General features: G+C 56.7%; 3 protein-coding genes across 4 annotated transcripts; 1 reads left to right on the top strand and 2 right to left on the bottom strand.

The window, feature by feature from the left end:
- Positions 1–71: 71 nt before the first annotated feature.
- Positions 72–10,957, bottom strand: BTK (Bruton tyrosine kinase). Its single transcript, XM_041396457.1, has 20 exons — positions 10,879–10,957; positions 9,823–9,900; positions 7,792–8,239; positions 7,529–7,627; positions 7,269–7,337; positions 6,658–6,739; positions 5,123–5,251; positions 4,949–5,016; positions 4,270–4,451; positions 3,917–3,979; positions 3,606–3,660; positions 3,232–3,314; positions 2,995–3,122; positions 2,772–2,846; positions 2,250–2,421; positions 1,763–1,979; positions 1,455–1,519; positions 891–1,009; positions 627–784; positions 72–510 (listed from the first exon to the last, which is right to left on the bottom strand). The coding sequence occupies exons 3-20, from the start codon at positions 7,930–7,932 to the stop codon at positions 439–441; spliced, it is 1,977 nt and encodes a 658-aa protein (XP_041252391.1). The 5' UTR covers positions 7,933–8,239; positions 9,823–9,900; positions 10,879–10,957; the 3' UTR covers positions 72–438.
- Positions 10,958–11,939: 982 nt separating this feature from the next.
- RPL36A (ribosomal protein L36a) lies at positions 11,940–14,866 on the top strand. The gene is made up of 5 exons (XM_041396506.1): positions 11,940–11,997; positions 12,235–12,340; positions 13,028–13,095; positions 14,590–14,712; positions 14,798–14,866. Exons 1-5 carry the CDS (start codon positions 11,995–11,997, stop codon positions 14,816–14,818), a joined length of 321 nt encoding a protein of 106 aa, XP_041252440.1. The 5' UTR covers positions 11,940–11,994; the 3' UTR covers positions 14,819–14,866.
- Positions 14,867–15,877: 1,011 nt separating this feature from the next.
- On the bottom strand, positions 15,878–21,385 carry GLA (galactosidase alpha). Of its 2 annotated transcripts, XM_041396504.1 has the most exons (7): positions 21,200–21,385; positions 20,861–21,035; positions 20,492–20,669; positions 18,940–19,031; positions 17,956–18,117; positions 17,178–17,375; positions 15,878–17,019 (listed from the first exon to the last, which is right to left on the bottom strand). In XM_041396504.1, the coding sequence occupies exons 1-7, from the start codon at positions 21,367–21,369 to the stop codon at positions 16,756–16,758; spliced, it is 1,239 nt and encodes a 412-aa protein (XP_041252438.1). In that variant the 5' UTR covers positions 21,370–21,385; the 3' UTR covers positions 15,878–16,755. The 2 variants fall into 2 exon arrangements, with proteins under 2 accessions (XP_041252438.1, XP_041252439.1); XM_041396505.1 differs by lacking the exon at positions 17,956–18,117.
- Positions 21,386–23,140: the final 1,755 nt, after the last annotated feature.

The raw sequence follows: 23,140 nt of genomic DNA, 5'->3' as shown, positions 1-23,140 counted from the left end.
GCGTGCGCGCCCGCCCGCCGCGCGCCCCCTGCCGGCGGGGCGGAGCGGCCGCAGCCGGGGAGGCCGTGGAACCGTTTTATTGTCCGGGAGCGGACCCGACCGGAACGGACCGGGAACGTCCCGGGGTGTGATGGAGCCCCGGCGCGGTGATGGGGCTCCGGGGTGTGATGGAGCTCCGGGGCTGCGATGGAGCTCCAAGACGGTGATGGAGCTCCGGGGATGCGATGAAGTTCTGGGGATGTGATGGAGTTCTGGGGTGGTGATGGAGCTCTGAGCACGTGATGGAGCTCCAGGGATGCGGTGAAGCTCTGAGCATGTGGTGGAGCTGTGGGCACGGCCGTGGGCGTCCCCCAGGCTCCTGCACGCCCGAGCCGTGTCCATGCCGCTGTGCCGCTGGGCAGTGGCGGCGCTGGGCAGGGTCAGCGGGCAGTACCGCGGTCAGCACTCCTCGTCAGCGATGTCCAGGATGCTGCTCAGCAGCACGGTGAAGGTGGGGCGCTCCTCAGGCTTCTGTGGGGCCAGAGGGGAGCCTGGCTGGAGCCCGTGTCTGCCCCAGCCGTGCCCTGGGGAGCCCCGTCACCCCGCCAGGGTGGGCAGAGGTGTCACCAGGGGTGCAAGCCACTCACCTCGTGCCAGCAGCTGTACATGATGGCATAGACCCGCTCCGAGGCCGCCTGCGGCCGGTACAGGCGCAGGCCTTGGATGACGTGCTCGGTTGTCTCGCTGTTGTTAAACCTCTCGTAAGGCATCTTCCCCAGGGAGTAAACTTCCCACATCAGGACTCCTGTTGGGGGAACAGCATGGAGGGCTCATGGCATTGGAGCAGCTGTGCCTGCACCTGGTTTGCAGAGGAGTTCCCAGCCTCCAAATCACCAATGCTGTGCTCTTACCAAAGGACCAGACGTCAGACTTGCTGCTGAATTTGCTGTACAGCAGCACTTCAGGAGGAGACCACCGCACTGGAAACTTGGACCCCAGGGAGCTTGTGTACTCATCATCTAGCACGTACCTGCAGCAGGAAAATGGATCAGGGTGCCTCACCTGGATTTCACATTTCCCTCCTCCACACAACTGACCAAGCTCAAAAGGAATGGCAGCTCAGAATGACCAGAGGCTGCAGCTCTGCATGGGTTTCAGCAGTACATGCATGTTAGCCAGGACTGCAGAAGAGATTTGCTGACGTGGAAGCACAGAAAAAGGGGATGTGGAGAGAAAGCTGTAGCCAGGAGAATTGGGGTTGAGAAAGAAGATACAGAGAGGGGAAAGGGCCAGGGAAAGTAAGGAAGGGATAGTGGAAAGTGGAGAGGCAGAAGGTTGAGCCAAGCAGATGAAATGGGAAGACAGTGGTAAAGCAGAGCTGGAGGGTGGTGGGGACAAAGACCAAAGTGTAGAATTGATGGAAGGAGGAGATGGGGTACTGAGAAAGGAAAGTGACACAAACACATCTACCAGACCTGGAAAGACCAAAATCTGACACTTTCACTATGCCTTGGTCATTCACCAAACAGTTTCGAGCAGCCTGTGAATGGAGAGGTGGAGGCAATTACTTCTACCTGCTCTTGTCTCTCCCATCCCCCTGCAGCAGGTGAACTTTATCTCATCCCCACACTTCACCTCACTTTGTCCTGCAAGTTCACCTGGACTGGGGCAAGCTAGAAAACCCTCAACAGAGAGCAACTGAGACATCCAAGCATCCTGTTTATCTATGTAGGGGCGACTTCCCCAGCAGGATTTTGCCTGAACAAAGCAGCCAGAGCCCTACCAGGTCTCTGTGCAGGAACTGCTTGGATTCCAGGTACTCCATAGCTTCACAGACATCCTTGCACATCTCCAGCAGCTCGGCAGGCTGGAAGCGCTGCCGTGTTTCCCTCAGGAAGTTCAGGAGGCAGCCGTTGGCCATGTACTCGGTGATGATGAAGATGGGACGCTGCTTAGTGCAGACCCCGTAGAGCTGCACCAGCTTCTCATGGGACAGGTTCCTGTGTTGGGGACAAAGGCAATTCTGAGCATCTAGAAAGCCAGAGAGCAAAGGAAGTACCTGTGAATAAGGAGAGTTTGGGAAGGGAAGGTGCTTCTGGCCCAGCTGACAGTGGAAAACCTCAACAAGGAATCAGCACAAAATCAGTGGGATTTTGAATGCATTTTGCAGAGTATGGGACTGCCCAAGACTGTCCCTCCACACCTCCCAGGAGTGCAGCCATTCTGGCAAGGAGCATCCAGCACTGCCCTGCATGGTGCTCACCACTTACATCATGACTTTGGCTTCATCAATAAACTCGTCCTCTGACATGGAGCCCTCCCTGATCATCTTGATGGCAACGTTGTACTGGCCTCTCCATTTCCCGTACTTCACCACGCCAAACTGCCCCGTCCCCAGTTCCTTCAGGAAGGTCAGATCCTTGGGGTCGATCTCCCACGAGCCTAGGACAAGAGTGTGAGTGTACTGTGGGTACAGGTGACCTCCCTGCTCAGTGCTCCCAGTCATCCCATCTAGCAAGCCCAAAAAAAGCTCATAAGCATTTGCTGCCTGATAAATCATCCACAAAATCCACAAAATCTGAGACCTGTAACTCCAGGCATCCCCTGGCTTGCTAGGAGCAAGGTAGCTTGTGGAGTCTTTTGGTCAATACTGTCACCAGAGGGCAGCTGGGAAGTGGTTTTTGGGAAGGCTATGAGCCATGGGAGAGCAAGGATCCCAGCCTGGGAAGGCTGCTGCCAGCAGAAACAAACCCTTTAACCAGGGAACTGCGAGGTAGCCCAGGCTGGCTTACCATAGCCAAGGCCAGCTGTGGAAGGAGCACTTTTCTTGTGCTGAGACACAGGGTACTTCAGTCTGGATATGAGCCCTGAAACACAGCAGCAGAGATTGCCACTCTAGGCTTACCTGCCACATTCCACCAGGGAACACAACTCCTGCCTTTGGCACAGGAAGGTGGGGATGCTGTGGTGCCAGTGCAAACACTGCTGGCTTCACTCTGGCTCCAGAACACTGACCTGCAGAGTTGTGCTGGTGGTAGGTGATGAGCTCTGGGATGCTGTTGAACAGGTGTTTTTCTGCCAGGTAATACTGATTCTGGGGGGTGCAGCACACAACATAGTGGCGGATCGTGCCTTGGGGGTCTCTGGAGAGGGAGAACATGAGGTCAGTGCCATGGGGAGGAGAGGCAGAGGGTGAGAGGTGCCTGGAGGGGCCCTCTGAGGGAGGAACAAGCTGTTCTTAGAGCTGCTTACACAGAGGACTTGGCATAGACAGAGACAGTGTATTTCCCTGTCTTGCTGGTGGAATCTCGGACAATGAAGCCACCTTCCTTACCCTAAAACAGAAAGGGGAAAGGGCACTGGGTGTTTGTGGGGACTGTGTGTGGCTCTAACAGGCAAAACTTGGAGTGAAGATCACAGCATGGCTGGAGAGGATGCAGTGAATCAGAGGACTCTGAAGTGACTGCCTGGAAGAGCTCACACTGGGATAGGGAAGGTTCCTAGGGCTGTTGGGACAACACTCCTCTCCCAGAAAAGCCAGGGTTGGTCCCATGCTGGACACAATGTGAGAACAGCCCATGGAGGGCTGCTGTAGAACAGACCCAGCCTCAGGAGGTAACACTTACCTCCTGTTTCAGCAGTTGCTCTGCTTGGCTCCGAGTGATGTTCTTTGAGTACCACCTGGAACAGGGACACAGGCATCAGGGAGATCTCCACAGCCACCTCTGTCCCCAGCCCAGGCTGACCCTGGCACAGCCAGGACAGGCAGTGCAGAGAGCAGGGCAGGGATGGCTGCCAGGGGCTGGAGGCTGTCAGAGGATGTGGAAGAGGGAGAATGACCCAGCCAGGCTGGGCTCATGGGCTGTGTAGGGTAACGACCAAATGGAAAATGTCTCCAACCAAGTGCAACTCGCCAGGTGCCTGTGCCCTCTCTTACTCAAAGATCTCCAGGGAATTTCTGGTTTCAGTGACGTAGTTGCTGGGGATGTATCCTTCCCTCCTGCAGAGAAAAGGGCTGGTCACACTCTGATAGAGGAGGCCAAGGGGAAAGGATATTCCTGTTTCAGGAGGCTGATAGAAATGGGCTCAAAAGCTTTGGTGCAAACCCATCTGGGAAGGGCTGACACCACAGCTGGTTTCAGCCTCCTCCCCCTCCTCCCCAGGGCAGCCCACAGGTGGGCAGGCAGGCTGCCCTCACCCGTGGGGTGCCCAAGGGGTGTGTTTGCCCACCAGTGCCTGAGCACCAGGGCAGGGCAGCGCTGCAGAGCCATGGGCAGTGGGAGCTCTCACCCGTTCTTGTCCAGGGCTTTCCACCAGGGCAGGTGGCTCTCCTCCAGGATGAAGTACTCCTCGCCCTTGTGCAGCTGCAGGTCCTGTGCGTTCATCGGCTCGTAGTTGTAGAGGGCCACCACCTTCTTCATCTCCCCTGCTGTGCTGGGGGCTGGCTCGGGGGGCAGAGGCTTCATCACCATCTTCCCACAGGGAGAGGGAGAGCATGGGACACAGTCAGGCTGGCACACACACATGAGACCCTTCCCAGGCCTGGGAGGGCAGTGGTGTCAGGGAAAGTCAGTGCAGTGTTTGTCTCAGCTCCTGTGTGTATCTCTACCAGAACACCCATTTCCTCTCCCTGGACTTATTATAAAAAAATTTTTCCCCATCTCCACAAAAAGGAAAGTGTTTTCTTTTTACCTTTTGGCTTAACCTGTGACTCCTCCAGCCTACATTAGGGCTTTAATCTCTCAGCTGCCCTGGGAAGCCTTAGGGTTAAGATCATTTGACTTCCATATAGGCCTTTGGGCTCCATCCCCTGCTTCAAGCTCCTTCTCCCTTAGGTCACCATCTTGACATCCCCCCCCCAGAGCAGAGTCCTGGCCTGTACATCTCTGAGCAGTCATTGAACATGTTGGCTTTCTTCAGGCAGATCTTTCTCCAACACTTTGGAGCAAACCCTGACATTGGCCTTTACCTGGTCCTCCTCAGGAGTTGGGGGAAGGGGCTTCTTTGTCTTGCGATGCGACCGCCCGACTTTTAAACCTTCGGAACAGAGGAGGGGCTAAGGTTAGAAAAGATCCCTGGCTCTGTGCTGCAGTGGTCCCCAGGGCAGGGGGATGAGGCAGTGGGAGGGTGCCTGGTGTCTTACTGCCATTCCTGCTCTCCAGAATCTGGCAGCCCATGGCGTTCTTGGCTGTCTGGGAGCAGCACAGGTACTGGCCGTCGATCCAGAAGCAGGGGTGGTACTTCTGGACCAGGTCGCTGTTGTACCGAATCACTGTGGCAAGAGGGAAGAGGTGTGTGACCCAGAGCCGTGTCCCCAGCCTGCTGCAAGAGCTCTCTGCTCCCTGAATGCAAGTGGTCAGCTGCATTAAATCATTTCCTCTCAGCTGTGCTGCTGTCCCCTGAGCCTTGATGTTCAGGTTTCCCTCAGCTTACCACTCTTGTTTCAGTGCTGTGGCCATGCAAGCCCTAGACACAGGGAAGGGCCAGGCTTGGTGCTCAGATCTGATTCAAGCTTTTGAGCAGCTCTGCAAAGGGGCAGCATGAGCATGCTTGGAGCCAGTCACAGAAGGACCTGGCCCTCCTGCCAGCCAAAATATCCAGTAACCCCCAGGCTGCTCTGGCCCATGGTTTACAGCTCTTTTGAGCCCTTTTTTTTCCAGAAGTGGGGTGGGAGGCCAGTGCTGTGCTTGGCTTTTCCATGGGAAGAGAAGGGCACTGCCACCACCCTGTGCCCGCTCAGAGACTTCCCTTGAAGGGAGAATATTCCCTTGCCAGGCAGGCTGACCAGCTTCCTCATACTTCTCTAGAGGGAAGAGAAAACTGGATCTGCCTAAACACCATCAACAGCCTGGGGCTGGCCCATGGCAGTTGCACGTTCTTTGGTGGAGTAAGAGGAAGACAACCTGTCAGCAAAAAGACAGCATTTTCTCTCCTTTCCTTGTGGATTCTACACTGGCTGGAGCTGCCAGAGAAACTCTCCTCCCTCAGCAGGGAAGTGGGAGAGGACTGGCTGCTCCGCTGGGGCTCTTGTGAGATAACCGACTTCCCCGTTATCAGCCTGCCCCTCTTCCGCCTCGCTCGAGCCAACTTCCCCGTGTCAACTCAAGCAGCTAATCCCACCCTGCCAGCACAAAGCCACAGAAAGACACACACATGTGCCAGGAGGCACATACAGGCAGCTCCAGCAGATTTTGGGTGGTCAGAGCCCCTTGGCACAGTGCTGCTACAACACACTCCCAGCTCGAGAAGGGAGCACGCACCCAGCTCTGAGCATTAGCACTGAGCAAAGCTTGAGGTGGTTTGGGGAAGATACTCCCTGACTCCCAGGAGGCTTGTGGTCCATGTTTCCTAAAGCACTGGGCACCCAACCCTCACATGCCAAGGCAGCACAGTTGTATGGCCACATCTGCTATTTCCTCTTGCCCTCAATGATTTCTGAGCCTGCTTGATCTACTTTGGAGCAGGTTTGTGATAAGGCAAGGAGCCTCACTGAGGCAGCTGTGGTGCTGCAGAGGGTGACAGTCTCCACCTGCCCCGGGCAGGAGCAGCTCGCTCTCCCTCAGACACTGGACAGGTAACCATGAGCCAGCAAGCCTGGGAGCCTGCACTGTGGGTCAGGCACAGGCACAGCTGAGCCCGTGCTGGCTTCCCAAGGGAGCTGCAGAGCCCAGCACTCACCGCTCTTCAGCTGATGGATCCAGCGCTTGCGCAGCTCCTCCGTCGGGGAGAAGATGTAGAGGGGCCCCTCGTCATAGACCACCTGCAGGAACATTCACCTCAGTACCGCGGGCAGGGCTCTCACGGCAGGCACGAGCGGAGCCGAACCTTGTGGCCACCCCGAGCCAGCCCTGCCGGTGTCTGCTGGCCCCGCACGGTGCTCGCGGACCGTGACAAAGAGGTTAAAAATAAGCCCCCTCCCCCGAGACTTTCCACTTCCTTCTCTAACTTTCGGTGTGCCGGGGGTGCACTGGGTGCCAGCAGGGCAGGCAGCTGGGCTGGGGGCTGAGTGTGCAGCCAGCATTCCTCCAGCATCAGCCAGGGGACTGCAAGGGGCAGGACAGAGCTCAGAAGCAGGTTTCCATCTTAAACAGAGCTGGCTCGGGGCTCAGAGAGGCTCACCTGGCTGTCCCATGCAGTGTGGACAGCAGCAGAGTGTCTCCAAGCAGCTGAGTGACACCTGGCACCGGGGCAGTGATGCCATGTTTGACCCCAGGCTCCTGTGGGGTCCTCCCCTCAGGACCTGCCACCAGGCAGAGTGGACCAGCAAAGAGGGTGCAGTGAAAACTCACCTGGAAGGGGTAGGGGAACCGTTCGATGATCGAGATCTGCTCCATGTTGTTGTAATCCTCCCCTTTCCTCTGGAAGAGAGATGCAGAGACGGATGCTGGCATACTGTTGCTCAGCTGCTGGCATCTCCTCTGGAGCAGGCCCACAGCTTTTGGCATCCCCCTGCTCTGCATCGAGGTGGACACCTGGTATGGTGTGGACAGAGCCCCCCACGCCAAGCAGGGTTGTTCCCCACTGCCACCACCCCAGGGACTCTCCTCACCGGGACCTGTCGCTCAGGGGGAGGGTTGTTTTCAGGTGCCACTGTCTCCACACAGGTGATCTTCTCAACGTCCACGGAGCCCTTCTTACTGCCCCGGCGCTGCAAGAGACAGTCTTGGTTCAAATGGTCACCAAGAGGAGACCTGGAGAGACTCAAATCAGCCCCTCTCCCTGTCCAACCACCTCTTGGACTACGTGCTGGTAAGGGACAGCTGGTGACCCCCGGACACTGGCATGGCACTGCCCCTGGGGCTGCAGACTCACCCCCCGCTCAAAGTCATACTCGTAGTAGGACAGCTTGCTCTCTGTCAGCAGGAACAGCCGCTTCTTGAAGTTGAGGGGAGATGTTTTCTTCTTCTGCTGCGAGCGCTTCAAGAAGATGCTCTCCAGGATGACACTGGCCATGTCAACCCCTGGTGTCCCCCGTGCTGTGCTCACCGGCTTGCTGTGGGCAAGACAATGCTGACACGGCGCTCGCTCAGCCCAGAACCTGCTGGACCTCACTCAGTGCACTCTTCCCCTTGCCCCAGGGGCAGACAGGGGGTGCTGGGACCCCCACAGCGGGGGGAGCAGCCGCAGAGGGGTGAGGACAGGTCAGTGTGGGTTGTTTGTGATGTGACCTCTCCCACACCAGGCTGCAGACCAAGCCACCATCCAGATGGCTCCTTCTCCTGCTGAAGAGGCCCCCAGGATACGCAAGATGGACAGAGAGCTGGAGAAAGAGAGAAACGGGGGAAGCTTGGAGCCCCGGGGAGGAGCCAGCTGTGACACCCCGCAGGCGCTCCTCCCCTCAGCTCTGTGCATGTGAGCCTGTGTGGGCTGTTTCCTCCTGCCCCACCGCAGCCTCTTCGTGCTGGGGACGTGCTGACTTGGCAGCGTGCGAGGGTTGGTCACGGGAGACCAATCCCTAAAAAGCTGTGGGTAGGTTCTGGCCCTGAAAAGTCACAGTGCTGCCAAGAACACGGAGTAGCCCCAAAGACATCCTTCCCCTGTGTGTCCACAGAGCCTGCAGGAGTGCAGGATGGAGCTCAACTCTTCTCCCTCTGAGCAGCACTTGTAAATGGCCAGGCTTGAAGGGCTGTCTCCAGCCAGCAGGCAGAGGGGTTAAATCCTCCCCCAGCCATCAGGAAATCTCCCCATAGCCTCTCCAGGGAAGGGCAGTGCAGGAAAGGGCTCATGAGAGCCCTGCATCCAACTGCTGCCCAGCCTTTAGGGACTGGAAATTGCCCTGGCCCATCTCTTGGAGCAGCCGTGCATCTCACCCCATCCCTCCACGCTGTACCCAGGAACTGTGACCCCCAGGTGGGCCCAGCACCCCCAGAGCCACGTGGCTGGAGCTGTGGGCTGTGACCAGCACCTGACTGCAGTCTGGGGAGCTGAGGAGTGAGCTGTGTGGAGCCCCTGCTGAGCTGTGAGCCCCTGGAGCCCAGCTCCCTGTCTCCTGCCTGACCACCTACAGTCCCTGCTTCCTCTTCAGCCTCACCTTGTTCCCTTTTTTCCTCCTATAAGCACAGCTTTGGAGAGTAACCTGGAAGAAGCTGTTTTTCTCCCCTGCTCCCCACAGCCCATCTCCTCAGGGGGAGGCTCAGAGGTGGACCAGAAACAGGGGTTCAGCCCCCCATTCCCCAGCTGAGTATTCATTCTCCACACACAGGAGAAGGGCATTGGCTCACTCACAGTACAGACACGTGAGGAACAAAGATGCCAGGACCCACACACTGTGCCTCTCTCCAGGGCAAGCCCCAGCTTGGGGACAAGGGGCAGAGATGTCCTCCCATCTGTTGGCAATGCCCAGTCCCTCCCAGCACAGCCCCTGCTGCTGCAGTACTGACCCTGCCCCACAGTCCCCAGAGAGGCTGGGGACAAGCAGGATTCCCTCTCCCAGGCTTCCCTTTTCCCTCCTTGTGGCTCTTACGGCTCAGACCTTTCCAGCTTGTTGGGTGGTCAAAAAAAGCCCAACTTAAACAACTTAAAATTAGTCATCAGAGTATTTTGGAAAAAACAGCAGTGTGCTGATTGAAGTCTCAGGAGGAGGGATCTGGGGTCCCTGCAGGTGGCTGGTGTGGCGCCCCTGACCCCCAGACTGCTGGCAGGATGGTGGATGAGCCCAGAGTGACCCCAGAACCACCCTGTAGCCCTGTGCCTCATTTTCCCTACTTATCAAGTATGGCTGCTGATCCTGTGTGCCAAGAGCAGGAGGGCTCCCACTGCCCTCCCTGGCAGTCACAGGGCTGAGCAGAGGGGCCCTGGGCTCCAGCCCATCCCAGCTGCAGTGCTGGCTCCCTGGAGCTTTACCTGGAGTCACAGCAGCGGGGTCATGGCCAGCAGTGCCAGGCAGGTGGGACACGTCCTCACTGTGTCCTCTGGGTGGAACTGCCAGAGGGGAAAGGACAATGAGTGTCTCAGAGGGCTGTGTGCCCCATCGTGGCACAGCCCCCTGTCCCCAGCACTGCCACCAGACCCGCTGTGTCCCTGCCTGTCTCAGTGTGTGGGTACCCCACGGGGCTCAGCCCCTCGGCCACCAGTGTGCTGTGACAGCAGTGACGAGTGGGTGTGTGCGAGCATGTCCTGTGTCCCCCCCTCCAGCCAGTGTGACTTCCTGCCATGCTCACACCCCTGCCCAGCGTGCTCTGAGACCACCACCAGGCTCGGCACACACTGCTGGCCTCATGCCACTGCAAATGTGTCCCACCATGGCCCCGGGGCCACCCCTCCACCACAGGCAAGCTCTGATGTGGGGCTGGCAGGGACCTGGCATGCCTGGGACAAGAGGGAAGGGTGACAGAGTGACAAACTTCACAGCCCTCGTGTTTCAGGCTGAGCCCCGAGGGTGTCAAAAATGATGGGTGGGAGGGACAGAGGTGCTAACCTCCTGTATGGGAGAGACTCCTGAGCAAACCCAGAGCTGCACCCAGCAGTGCCCACTGCGAAAAGCACAGCTGAGGAATGGCCAAAGACACTGGCAGAACCCCAACCCTGCTCCCGGCCACCCCTGGCACCCTCACACCGCTGTGATCCCTGCTCCAGCACAGCCTGCAGCCCCTGGCACCCCCTGCACCTCCCTGCCCGCTGTACCCCACAGCCCCACGGCCGGGTGACGGGGTCAGATGCCACCTGCTTGGAAGCGGCCAGGCTGCGGGAGCAGGCAGAGCCCCCCCGCTCGGCTCACCGCCCGCCGCACGACTCCCCTGCCCTCACGGAGCCCAGCAGAGGAGTGAGCCCAGCAGCACAGGCCACACGGAGCCTCCCGCCGCCCCGGCTGTCCCACAGCCACACCAGCAGGGCCCCATGAGTGCCGGGAGCCCCGAGGCAGCGCTGCCCCGGCCGGGGCTCCCGGGGCTCGTCACTCACCGAGCGTGCCGCCCGCCGCCGCTCCGGCCCGCCGGGCCCGCCGCGCCTGGGGGTGCCTCGGCAGCACGGACAGGGAGAGACGGCAGGGTGCGCAGGGAGGAAGGACGGGCCGGCCAACCCCACCCTTTCGGTTCCCCTTTTTTCGTTCTGTGACTCAAAGGCAGCACTTGTGTTTCCTCCTGCAGACAGCTGGGCCATTGCTGTGGGGTCACCGTGGCCGGAGCCTGCCCCGCGCTCTGGGCAGTGCCAGGTGGTGGCTGACTTCGCTGACCACCCTTATGCTGCCCCAAAACGGGTTCTTTCACCCGGTGGGGCTGACCCCCACACAGAACCGAGGTATTTTTATTTAGAGTTCTGTGTTGAAAGATGTTTTGGTGGCAAATTCACAAAACCAGCAGAGTGACTTATCAAAACTTTTCACTGTTTATACGATTTAGCAAATGAAAACATTAATCTTCATTGGCTACATACTACATAATTCATTCATATTCTGTTTTGTAGTGTTAAATGAGTCCCTCACTTCTTATCTTAATTAGGCCACATGTTCAGTCTTCCTGTTTGTTTGGGTCAGGGGGTTTCTTGGGTCGGTGGCCCGAGGGTTGGTGTTGTGATCTGGAATCTCTCCCTTATCCGCTCAGAGCTGGTTCAGCGCAGTTGTTGAGTCAGTTACATCCTCGTCTTGAGAGTTCTGCCAACTCCTAAAATTCTGCATTCCTTGTTCTTGTGCTCCTAAATTCTGCATTCCCTGTGCCCGCTATCAGTGGTAAATCCTTCTTCCCAAGCCTTGTTAATTTCCAGCCAGGTCTGAGGTCGCAGAAACATGTGAAGCCCTAAACCTTAACAAGGAACTCTATTGACGCATGCTTTGTCTTTCAAACCCCTGGATGTCACCTGCAGCCGGCGACCCCGCGGTTCCCCACCCCTCACAGCCCCCGTCCCACCCAGACCCAGACCCAGACCCAGACCCAGCCTCCCTCCCACAGCTGCGGCCTGCTCTCCTCCCACCGCCAGGGGCAGCCGTGCCCCGCACGCCCCGCACGCTCCTCTCTATGGTCCCCAGTTCACATTCACTTCCGCTTCCGGTCAGCTCCCTCTCTCCGGGCCGCCGCCGCCAAAATGGTGAGTGCTGGGGCTAGGCCGGGCTCCATCCGCCGGCATCCGCCCCGCGGCTGCGCCGGGCCGGGCTCCCTCCGCTGCCATGGGTGTGTGCTGGGTGGCCAGGCCGGCGCGGGGGCTTCCCCATCCCCGGATGGCAGCGCAGGGCCCGAGGGAAGGGGAAGGGCGGGAGCGGGGCCTTCGGAGCGGGATGTGGCGTATGCGCAGCGGCCATGACCGGCTTCTGTCCTCCTCCTCCAGGTGAACGTGCCGAAAACCCGCCGGACGTACTGCAAGAAATGCGGGAAGCACCAGCCGCACAAGGTCACGCAGTACAAGAAGGGGAAGGACTCGCTGTACGCGCAGGGTGAGCACGGGCTCGCTCCGGGGCGCGGCCCGGGGGAGCTGCCTGCGCTCCGGGTGCCGTGTGCCCTGACTGGGAGCGTTTGTATGGCTGGGGAGGACAGCTTGGCCTAAGGCATGTGCTGTGCAGTAAAGGGAACTGAAAAAATAGGACAGAGGGAGAAAGACTGAGGACGTGTCAGCCCAAGCAGTTTCAGATGGTTGTTGTGTAGAGATGTTTAACTAGTTAGGGAATGTGCTCTGGGTGAACCTGGCTGTGAAAGCATAACTGGAGCCCAGGCTGGCCAGCCCGAGGGAGAGCCCTGCCCACTGAGCATGGGCTGTGAGTTTAAAATGTGCTGGGCCTTCAAGTCCAGGTGAAAGAAAGTGAATCCAGTGGTAGTTCCACCAGCAGTGATGTGGATTAATATGCAAATATCACCTGAACAGGACTGTATAAATATTTTCAGCCCTTTGTGTGCTGCCGTAGAGGATTTACCAAGCAGCACCCTTCTCTGCACAGCACTCTGAATAAATCAAGTGCCTTGACCTTGCGTGCCTCTTGGGTGCACAGTGAGGGGAAGGTTCCACTTTTGGGGACAGCACAAGAGCCTGCACTGCTTCTGCTGGGCTGTGCTGGGATTTAGGCAGTGCCAGCTGTGCTTGGAGCACCTCCTGGCTTGTTGCCTGACCAGAGCCGTTTCTCCCGCAGGAAAAAGGCGCTACGATCGGAAGCAGAGCGGCTATGGGGGCCAGACAAAGCCCATCTTCCGTAAAAAGGTCAGTGAGTTTGCTGCTCAGGAGCTGGAAACGTCCTGGGCAGCCCATGAGGGAGGGTTCCTCAGTGCCCTGCCCTGGCTGTGTTAGGGCAGTGCAGGTGTCCCCTCATCACAGAGTGCCTTGGGTTGGAAGGGACCGTCTTGTTCCAGCCCCTTGCCGTGGCAGGGCCACCTTCCACTGTCCCAGGCTGTTCCAAGGCCCATCCAGCCTGGCCTTGGACACTGCCAGGGATGGGACAGCCACAGCTGCTCTGGGAAACCTGTGCCAGGGCCACCCCACCCTCGCAGGGAAGAATTTCTTCCTGCTCTGTAATCTAAATCTCTGTCAGTGTGAAGCTGTTTCCCACTGCCCTGTCACTCTGTGCTCTTGTAAAAAATAATTCTCCATCTGCCTTCCAAGCTCCCATCAAAAACATGGCTCATCTCCTTGCTGTCCTGTCTCATAGAGGCGCTCCTCTTCTGCAGGGTGACTTGGGCTGTGTTTGCAGAGCGGGTTCTCAGCTTTGCTGCAGGCGAGTGGGGTTTTCTGGGAGGGATATTTGCAGTGAAAGGAATGTTTCCTTCACTGCTTGTCCAAGGGGAAGGGCTTGGCAAAGGGGGAAAGGAGCTGTCTGCTTGCTCGGTGTATTTACAGCAGGGAAGCAAACCCCAGAGGGTGGGTTTGTTACTTTGTGTGAATTACTTAGTTATGCTCATAGAGCTGCTTGGCTTGTTGCTGGGAAGCCCTGGTGTCCTGCTGGAGGTGTACAGGAAGCCTTCCAGCAAGAAGGAAAAATGAGGCAGCAGGTTTTCGAGTTGACTTTGTGCCAGGAAGTGGGGAGACCTCACAGAAAACGCTTCTGCAAGCAGGGTACACCAAGCAGCTGCATTCCTGGCACTCCCTACCTGTACATTGCAGTTCTCATTTCTGTTTTTTCCCAGTCAGCATTGTATGGATGGTTGGCTGAGGTTTTTAGCTGGTGGCTACAGCCCTGTCCAGCTGCTACAGCAGCCTCCCAGCTTTGGGCTCTTCCCTCTGCAGTTTTTCAGGTTTCATCCAGCTTCTGAGTAGCTGCAGGTCTGCACTGAGCCTGTTGTGTCACTGCTCCTTCAGAGAAAATTTGCTAGTGGTGTTGCTTCCAGGTGTTTCTTTTGCCCAATTTTCTTCTGGATTTCTCCTGAGCACTGCTGGTCTGTGCTTCCACACTAAAAGTGTGAGTTTCTTGCTCTGTTCAGTGGGAGAGATTTCTCCAGCATGGCTGATCCCTGCAGGAACCAGCCCTGCCCCAGTGAATGCCTTTGCCAGCACCCTTTGTGTGAAGATACCAATCCACTTCACTCCCATACTGATCCTTAAAGTGCTGCCTTCTTTTCAGTGGAGGGAGCCTAACTATGTAGTCTCTGTCTATGCTTTGAAAACAAACTGAATGTTCAGGAGTGCAGGGAACAGGCTCTCCCTGAGAGTTTGTCTGCTTAGGGATGTGTGTTTATTGAAACACCCTGCTCCTCCTCCCAGGCCAAGACCACCAAGAAGATTGTGCTGAGGCTGGAGTGTGTGGAGCCCAACTGCAGGTCCAAGAGGATGCTGGCAATTAAGAGGTGCAAGCACTTTGAGCTGGGAGGAGACAAGAAGAGAAAGGTGAGTTTGTATTGTGTGAGTGGCTGAGAAAGGGGGGCAATACTCAGTGGTGAATAAACTCACCCTTGTCTCTTGCTTCTTACAGGGCCAGGTGATCCAGTTCTGAGCATCGTCCTGCTCATCGTTATGGACCATATTAAAGTAATTAGATTGATCCCTTGCTTTTTTTTAATGTGTTTTCTCTTGGGGTGGGAGCTGTGAGTACATCAGCTCAGCAGGGAGGTGTTGCTTGCAGAACCATTTAACAGACCAGTTTTTAACCTGGCTTTTGAAAAATCCCTGCCAGTAGCTGGGATCTCTTTACTGTGTTTCCAAGAGGTGTTGTGTAATGGGTGCCAGTGACTTCTGTGCATGAACATGGTGCAGGCTCGTTTATGGGCTCCCCTGAACAGCCCCTGCACTTGGCTGTAGGCCCTTTTTTACAAACAGCTGTACTGCCCTGAGGAGCAGAGGCCTTGGAGCAGCCAGTGGGTTTGACACCTGCACCATTGGGCAGGTGCCTAATTAGGTAATTAGGCAGGTGCCATTAGCTGTGGCAGCTCAGAGAGGTGAGGGACAGCTCTGTGCCTGTGGTTGCTCCTGGCACGTGGTGTAACAGGCCTCAGCTGCCCTCCCCTGCTGTTGGCTCCTCTTAGCACTTTCCTTGAAGGAAGAAGGCAAGCACAGCAGTGAAGTTCCAAATGGGCAGCAACCAGAGTGAGGTAGATTGTGGGGACAGCCTCCAGGACAGCTTCCCCTTAGAGAGGAACGTTTCTGTGGGTAGGAAGTCTGCTGTTAGCAGGTGCTGGGAATGCAGAGCTCACCCTTACAGGCAACTTTCTTGTTGTGGAAACAGAGCTGGAGGATGGAGAGATGCCTCTTCACATCTTCATCATGACTGAGAGCACTCAGTTACTGAATTGTAAGGGAATCTGTGGTTTTGTTTATTAAATACTGGCTGATGTGATGGCCTTTTCAGATTTGTGTAGGCAGTGGTGGCTTTGGCCTGTGGGGTGCACTGTATGGCTGTATTACATCAGCTTCACTGAGTGCTGTTTATAGTAATCATGACAAATTTCACAAAAACTTACATGACTGGAACAAACTGGCCTGTTTTCTAAACCATTATTTAATTTCAGATACCATTCTGTACTCTTGCACACTGCCAGTAAGAAAAAGCATAGCCTTTTAAAGGGATTTTAATCAAAGTGCTTAATCACAGAAGAACAAAGAAATCCTGATTGTATTGTAATCAGAAGATAATATACTTGCACATGATGGTTGCTTAAGTGATTATCCATCTCCTGTCTTGGAGAGCCCTTGTTATTCAACCTAAAGGCTGCTGCCAGCAGTGGGAAGCGAGCACTCAGGGATTTCTGGGAGGCAGGATTCATGGAGAAAGGAACTCCAGTGGCCATATGAAGGGCAGAGAGGGAGTTGTCATCTAAAGGGGAGTGACAGCCACTGGTGAGAGATTCCTGGAGCGAGGGGAAACCCTCAAAAACTTGAGTCCTAAGGCCTGATAGCAGCTGTCAAGAAAGTTGCTCAGAAGTGCAACGGTTCGTGTCAGTCCCTGAGTGGTCAGAAGATGGAAGTGCACGTCCATGCTCTGAGTGAAGTGTTTGGTTTCCTTAGCGGGGGTGGGAGCAGCAATTCTTGGACTGTGTGCCCAGGTCTGGAAAACAGAGCAAGGTGGCCAAGGTGTGTTCCCCTATTGTCCCTAAAATGCTCAAGGACAGCTGTAAGATGCTGCCTGTGCATCCCTTGCCTTTCCTTGCTCGGTAGTGGCAGTGGGTGTAAACGGGAGCTGCCGCCCTGCTGGAGCCCTTCCAGCCCCTTGGAGGAGGAGTTGGGTGAGATGCCAGGGAAAGGGGCCCTGCTCTGCTGTTCACCCTTTCTCTGTCACCTCTTGATGATGGAGTGATGGCAATTTGTCACATTAGGCTGAAGGTTCAGATAATGAATGCCTGAGAATAAAGGCACTTGCTTGGAAGAAGGAGATGAATTTCCTGCCACAAGTTCAGACAGAGCCTGAGGCTTAGGAAAAGATTGTCTTTGTGCTGCCTACAGTGGCAGGACTTTGAGCAGCACGGTGCCTGTGGGGTTCACCTCCACGCTCAGGGAGGAGATCCAGCTGTACACGCCACAGTCCCTGCTGCCTGGCAGCACCTGTCGGACGGAGCAGGCCGGGTTGCAGGCCAGCCCGTTGCCCAGCAAGGTGAGGGAGAAGGTGAACTTCTGGGGTCCTCCAATCTCCTGCTGGTTCAGCACTGCCACAGCATAGGCTCGGTCAGACAGGGGCCGCTCCCACAGCTGAAAGTTCTTGTCCTGCCAAGGAGAAAACACACCCAGGGCTTAGGCTGCGCAAGGCTGAAGCGGCGGTCTTCGTGCCCGTCTGTTCCGGCAGGCTTCAGGAACAAATGGACTCCGTTCCCAAACCCTGAGCACCTCTCCATCCCTCCTGTGCCTCCCCTCTCCTGCTGTACCTTGAAAAGCTGGTATCCCTGCTTGCCCAGCGGGTCCTGGTTGATGGCGATCACCTCTTTGTTCTGGAGCAGCCACTTGGCCTCGGGACTGATGTGCCGCAGGTCGTTGGACATGAACAGGGGAGCGGCCATAATGGCCCACATGGCCATCTGAGTCACCGACTGCTCCCAGCTCAGCCCAAAGTTTCCAATCACCAGCTATGACAAGCAAACAAAAAGTGCCTGGTTACACTAACTGCTGAGGACAAACTGGGCCACCAGTACCAGGAAATCACAGGGTGGGACCTCTCTGGAGCCTGGCTAGATAGGCTGAGGGCCAGGAGCAGGACCAGCCAGTTGGGAAAAGCAAGGCATGACTGCGTGGCAGTTTAGGATGAGTCCCTGGTGGAAGTGAAGAGAGCTCTTTAAGTGGCTAGGCAGTGTTTGAGAATGCTTTTGGATCGAGATTCTTGTAGTGCTGGCAGCCAGGGGTTTTCACTCTGGTGGGACATCAGCACTTTGGAGACTGTCCTCTAATGCCACATCTGTGTCCTGAGCTGGTACTGCTTGTGCAGGCTGCACGACACAAAAGATGGCGCTTCCTTGGTACTGCCATAGCTGCAGTTTTCTTTCCCTTTCTACCCTGGACCTTCTCACCAAGATCCTGATCCTAGGGTCCCATCAGAGTCCTTCCCCTCAATGTTTGTCCCCCAGTTCTCTCCCTTCCCATTCTCAGCCCGCAGCTGAGGAAAGGTTTTTTTGCTGATGCTTCAGGTGGGGTGGGTGTTGCTGTACTTGCCATGTCAGGATCATTCCAGCCCCCTGGCCCAGCTATCTTCACAATGGTGTCCTGGTGAAGTGCTGTCCAGTCTAAGATACTCTTGATGCTGCTCCAGGAGTCATAGACATCATAGAAGTTTCTCCAGTGATTGCAGTACTGTTTGATCTCTGTGTAATTGGGCTGCCAGAACAGCGAGTGTGATTAGACAGAGCACCTGGCTGTACAACAGGAGTGTTAGCAAGGCTAGACTGGACCAAATGTGGCTTGGGGGAAAACCAGGGTAACAGCTTCCATCACCAGCTATCTGGATGATGTAGTGCATGTTGATTCTCTTGAGTGCTTTGTGCCCAGTAACTCCACTCTGACATGTTCTAGACACTATTGCTCCCCTTGGGAGAACAGTTGTGACCACCAGCTCTGTTACAAAATTCCTTCACAATTTTACTGAAGGTGTGACAAGGCCAGTGGGATTAAACTGCAATATCCCAGTAATTATTGCCATTTCTTGGGTTTACACCCTTTCATGAGTAATACATTTAATTTCAGCTGTGGGTGGAGGGCAACGTGTCAATCACAGACCCTGGCTGGCAGAAATTTGTCACTGAACAATGTGGAGGATGTCACAAAGCCTCTCTCGAGGTCCCCAGAGCTGTCTGTAAGGCTGAGCCTGCAGCACTCTGTGTCCAGGAGGAATTGCACTGAGCTATCTGCTGTGCTGTGTGTCTGTAATGGTTTGCTGCTTGGCTCCTTGGAGAGAGGAAGCAGATGGATGCTGTGGTTTTTTTGGCACGCTCCATCTGGGCTGTGCCTTCATGCTGCAGAATCCTACTGAATCTATTTCAGAAGAGCAATGGTTCAGGGCTCTGGAAGGAAAGTTTTTTCCCTCCCTTTTACAGCCTTGTTCTCTGTCAGAACACAGAGCAGCAGGTTTCTCAGGGTGCTGTTTTGCAATGTCAAATGTTTTTCTCTTCCCACTTGAGCCCCAGGATAAACACTTCTTACCTGCTGCACAGGCCTCAAGTAGAAAGGCCACTCACAGGAGTACACAATGCTCCTTCCAGTCTTGTTCAGGGCCAGAGACATGCGCTTGTATCCTGGAGGAAGAGCACAGAGGTTACACAACCTCCTTGGTCACACAGCAGAACTAAGCCAATGTCACAGGTTCAGGTTTCAGTTCAACTCTTGCAAAATTAAGATTGAACACATTTTTGTGGTTGAGACACCACAGGGAGGACAGGGGAATTTAAAGTCTGCAGCTGGTCACCTGCCTGCCAGGGACAGGAGCTTTGCTTGGGCAGGCTGTCGTTCCAAGACTGCAGATCCCTTTGTACATACAGCCAGGGAAGAGCTTAAAAGCTTTCCTCTATGGCATTTTTCCTCTAGATACCCGGGAAACACAAGTCAGTATCTATCAGGCAGTGCAGCTTTGCTGGGTGATGTAGGAGTAGGTTCTCGTGAGGCCCTTGCGCCATATGGACTGGGCAGGAATGCAAAAGCTCTAGTTTTTCCTGTCCTTGTCCCCAAACAGCCCTGTTAAGTCCCTTCCCATTGGCAGAGAGGGAATGCAAAGTCTGCTCTCTCCTCTGGAACTGCTTCAATACAACTGGATGGTATCTGGGTTACACATATGATGCAGCAGGAGCTCTCAGCTCAGCTGTCACTCAGGGAGCTGAGCTGTGCTCCTGTCTGTGGCAGTTGGCATATGCCCCACCATCTGGCTTCCATGGCATTGTCACTTGGGCAGGTTCTCCCTGCCAGGCAGATGGGACTTTATGCAGGACTCCTGCTGCCAAACGTGGTGGTGCTGACTGTGGCAGCAGCCAGAGAGCCCAGCAAGAGAAAAAAGCTTTCTAAGTTAAAGTGCTCTTCCCATAAATCTACTCCTGTGGCACTGGGATTTGCCTGTGCTTCAAATGAGGCTGTAGCCAATCCCCTCAGCACAGGGAGCTGCTGAGCTTTCAGCTGCTGGCTCGGCAGCCTTTGTGCAAATAACTTCTGAAGTGGTATTCACACTGGTGTGCTTTAAGAGGAAAACCCCAGTAGGATTTTTATGCCATAATTCCCTTCATTTGTATCTGTTAAAAGCCCTCCTAACTGCTCTTTTCATGGCTGACACAAACTGTTCTAGTTTCAGGCTGATTCATGCCGACAAGGTCCCACCAAAGGGATTAAGGGTTAAGTGTGTGAAATGCTCTGGGCTGTCCAGTACAGGCCCTGCAGAAGGGCAAAGCCTGTGCTGAGTTAACAGCTGAGGGAGCACAGCCACCCCCACAGCACACAGCTGATGTGTCTGTGCTCAGCCTGATCCAGAAATGACTGAGAGCTGTGCTGGAAGGAGAGCTCCAGGAGACTGAGCAGGTAAAAACACTTAACACAGCAACACTCAACACCTTGGGCTTGAGAACAGAGCCTCAGATTTGCTTTTGTAAGCAAGTCCCTTAAATGAGTATGCTCAGGAAAAGCGAGTCCCTGGAGCTTGATGCTGGGCCTAGAATTGCTGCTGCCTGCAGAATATTCCCACCCATGGGAACAGCTGCCTTGAGCCCATGCCTACCTTCTGCCAGCAGCTCCAGTGAGTCAGAGTTGCAGCCATCAAACTTGAGCAGGTCCACACCCCAGGAAGCAAACGTCTGGGCATCCAGGTCATAGTGGTTGTAGCTGCCAGGGAAGCCAGCACACGTCTTGCTCCCAACATCGCTGTAGATCCCCAGCTTCAGGCCCTTGGAGTGCACCTGTGTGTGCAGACAGAAACAGAGCCTGGGGCGGGGCAGCCTCAAGGCAGGAGGAAGAGGATTTGGGGCAGCAAGGGAAGCAAAACCCCACTGCGGCAGGCAGGGCCTTACCTCGGCAGTGATGCCCACCCAGCCGTCCTGCCCTCCCCTGCTCCCAGGCCGGGTCACCACCGTGCTGTGGTGGCACTCACGTAGTCGGCCAGCTTGCGGATCCCGCCCGGGAAGCGCTTGGGGTCCGCCTGCAGCCTGCCCCGCTCGTCCCGCGTCGGGGCCATCCAGCAGTCGTCGATGCAGATGAACTCGTAGCCGGCGTCCCTCCAGCCCTCGGCAGCCATCCTGTCCGCCATCTCCACGAACAGCTGCTCGCTGGGCACGGCCAGGGCGCGCCACCGGGAAAGAAAGCGAAGAACGTCTACTGTCACCAGCGGCACGGCCACGGGGCTGGGCGGGGAAGGCACAGCGGGTGCCGGGGCACCGGGCCGGTCTGGCTACCCGCGCTGCCCCTGGCTCCCCGTGCCCCGCGCCGGTACCTTACGCAGCGGCGCGGCTCGGCGGCGCAGTCGGTGCCGCAGAGGAAGCGCTCCCAGTGCAGCCAGCCCATGGGCGGCGTCCGCGCCAGGCCGTTATCCAGCGCCAGCGCCGCCGCCACCGCGGCCGCCGCCGCCGCGACCCAGCGCAGCATCCACCGTGCGGCCGCCATCGCCCCGCCGCGCCGCGGCACTGCCGCTGATTGACAGCCCGCCTGCCCAATCCTCGGGGAGCCGGCGGGCGGGGCTGACCGTACAACCAATCGCCGTGCGGCGCTGCCCTCCCCTCCGCCAATCCCGGGCGGCGAGGCGAGCATCGGCCCGTCCCCTGCGCGATCACGTGGGACGGTGTCACGTGACCGGGGCGCAGGGGCCCATGGCGGCGGGGCCGGGCCGGGTCGGCGCACGGGAGGTGCCGGGGGAGCCGCGCCCGGGGCTGGGAGCCGCTCCCGTGCGCCGGTCCCGTGCCCAGCTGGCCGAGAGACCGGGGGCACCTGGCCGGTACCTGATTAGACATAGGAATGGGCTGCCCAGCAAATGTAGTCAGGGTCCCCGGAGGTGTTCAAGGGCTGAACATGGCAATCAGTGCCGTGCTCTGGTTGGCACGGTGGTGATTGCTCATGGGTTAGACACGATCTCAGAGATCTTTTCTGACCTCGGTGATTGTGTGCTCAGCAGTGCTGGGGCTGCCTGAGGGGTGGGGGCTGCTGTGAGTGCAGGGCAAGGCTCTGTGTGTGTGTTCTCTGCGTCAGCACAGGGTCCTGGGGAAGAGGGGGTTGTACCCCATGGGCTCAGGACTTGGTTTTGGCCCTGGGCTTTCAGGTCTGCTTCAAAAAGCTTCTGTGAGAAGCTCCTGAATGAGCCCTCCTCCCGAGCACCTCTCCCTGTGCTCTTTGATCAGATCCAGCCTGATCCAGAGTGTGGATTATGGCCAGGCTGTTGGCTGCCTCTCTGCCTGCGGGTGTGGACTCTGTGATGTTGGATCCAGCCTGTCTCTGCTTGGGATGCTTGGGCCCATCCAGATCCTTCCACTCAAAGATTTTGGTCTCTCTTCAACAAGTTCAGCCACAAGAATAAGTCATGGTCACTGGGCATCACCCCATTTGCACCAGTTCCATCTGACTGGCAGTTGAGATGAGAACCTCTGGAAAGGGCACTGCTGGTGTCAGCAGAGCCTGGAGAGCTGGAAGGGCACCTGTGTGCCAGCCAGCATCTCTGAGGGGAGCCCTGGATTTAATCCCTGTGTTTGCAGCAGTAACACAGCCATGAGCAGCCTTGGTGGCACGTGTCAAGGAGACTTGGAGGCTCCTGCTGCCAAGGCAGCAGTGGGAAATGGGATGTGAGGAGCCAGTTCTCCCCTGTGCCTCTCCCCAGGGCTGGACCAGCCCTGGAGCCCCCCTGGAGCTGTTGTTGTGGGCCCCAGCATGGCAGGAGGAGGGGCAGGATGGAAGCACAGCAGGGCTGTGCCCATCAAGGGCTCGGGTGCCACCGAGGCATCTCGCTAGGTGTCCTCCCATCCCTGCTCTGGCACAGCCAGGGAACAAAAGCTCCTCAGAGCCCGTGGGCTGATAATCACTCCTTGTTTCAGTGCTGGGGTCCTCCCCCTGTCCCCTGGGGAGCTGAAGCGCAGAGATCTCTCAAAGTGGGGCAAAACAAGACACTCTGGAGGCTGGAAAACCTCATGGCTTTGTTTTCTCTTGTGCTAAGTGACACTCCAGAGTTGGGCAGTTGTCCCCTATTGCCAGGGCTGATCCCTGCTGCTCTCTGTGCTCCAGCACTCCCTCACTGCTGCTTCCCAGGTGTCCTGCCTGTCCCCAGGAGTACCTGGCACCCCCACACCCCTCGGGATGGGGAGCTCTGGGGTGCAGTGTGGGCTGCGTGTACTGGCTGGTGTCCCCAGAGTGGGGCAGGCTGGTCCCCAAGCCGTGCTGTGGGGTGGATGTG

The sequence above is a fragment of the Onychostruthus taczanowskii genome, unplaced genomic scaffold, assembly GCF_017590055.1.
Source record: "Onychostruthus taczanowskii isolate IOZ18803 unplaced genomic scaffold, ASM1759005v1 scaffold13, whole genome shotgun sequence".
NCBI classification, from domain to species: Eukaryota; Metazoa; Chordata; class Aves; order Passeriformes; family Passeridae; genus Onychostruthus; species Onychostruthus taczanowskii.
The sequence above is the reverse complement of the archived record's forward strand: the minus strand, read 5'-3'. Positions and strand labels throughout refer to the sequence as shown.

Coding starts and splice junctions, on each gene's coding strand:
- GLA (XM_041396504.1), bottom strand. CDS start 21,369: ATGGCGGCCGCACGGTGGATGCTGCGCTGGGTCGCGGCGGCGGCGGCC. Junction 19,032..20,491: donor ACTGGAGCTGCTGGCAGAAG/GTAGGCATGGGC, acceptor CTCTTCCTCCAG/GATACAAGCGCATGTCTCTG. Junction 17,376..17,955: donor GCTGGAATGATCCTGACATG/GCAAGTACAGCA, acceptor TGCTTGTCATAG/CTGGTGATTGGAAACTTTGG.
- BTK (XM_041396457.1), bottom strand. CDS start 7,932: ATGGCCAGTGTCATCCTGGAGAGCATCTTCTTGAAGCGCTCGCAGCAG. Junction 3,315..3,605: donor AGCAACTGCTGAAACAGGAG/GTAAGTGTTACC, acceptor TTTCTGTTTTAG/GGTAAGGAAGGTGGCTTCAT. Junction 511..626: donor TGTACAGCTGCTGGCACGAG/GTGAGTGGCTTG, acceptor CTGGCCCCACAG/AAGCCTGAGGAGCGCCCCAC.
- RPL36A (XM_041396506.1), top strand. Junction 12,341..13,027: donor GGACTCGCTGTACGCGCAGG/GTGAGCACGGGC, acceptor TTTCTCCCGCAG/GAAAAAGGCGCTACGATCGG. Junction 14,713..14,797: donor GAGGAGACAAGAAGAGAAAG/GTGAGTTTGTAT, acceptor TGCTTCTTACAG/GGCCAGGTGATCCAGTTCTG.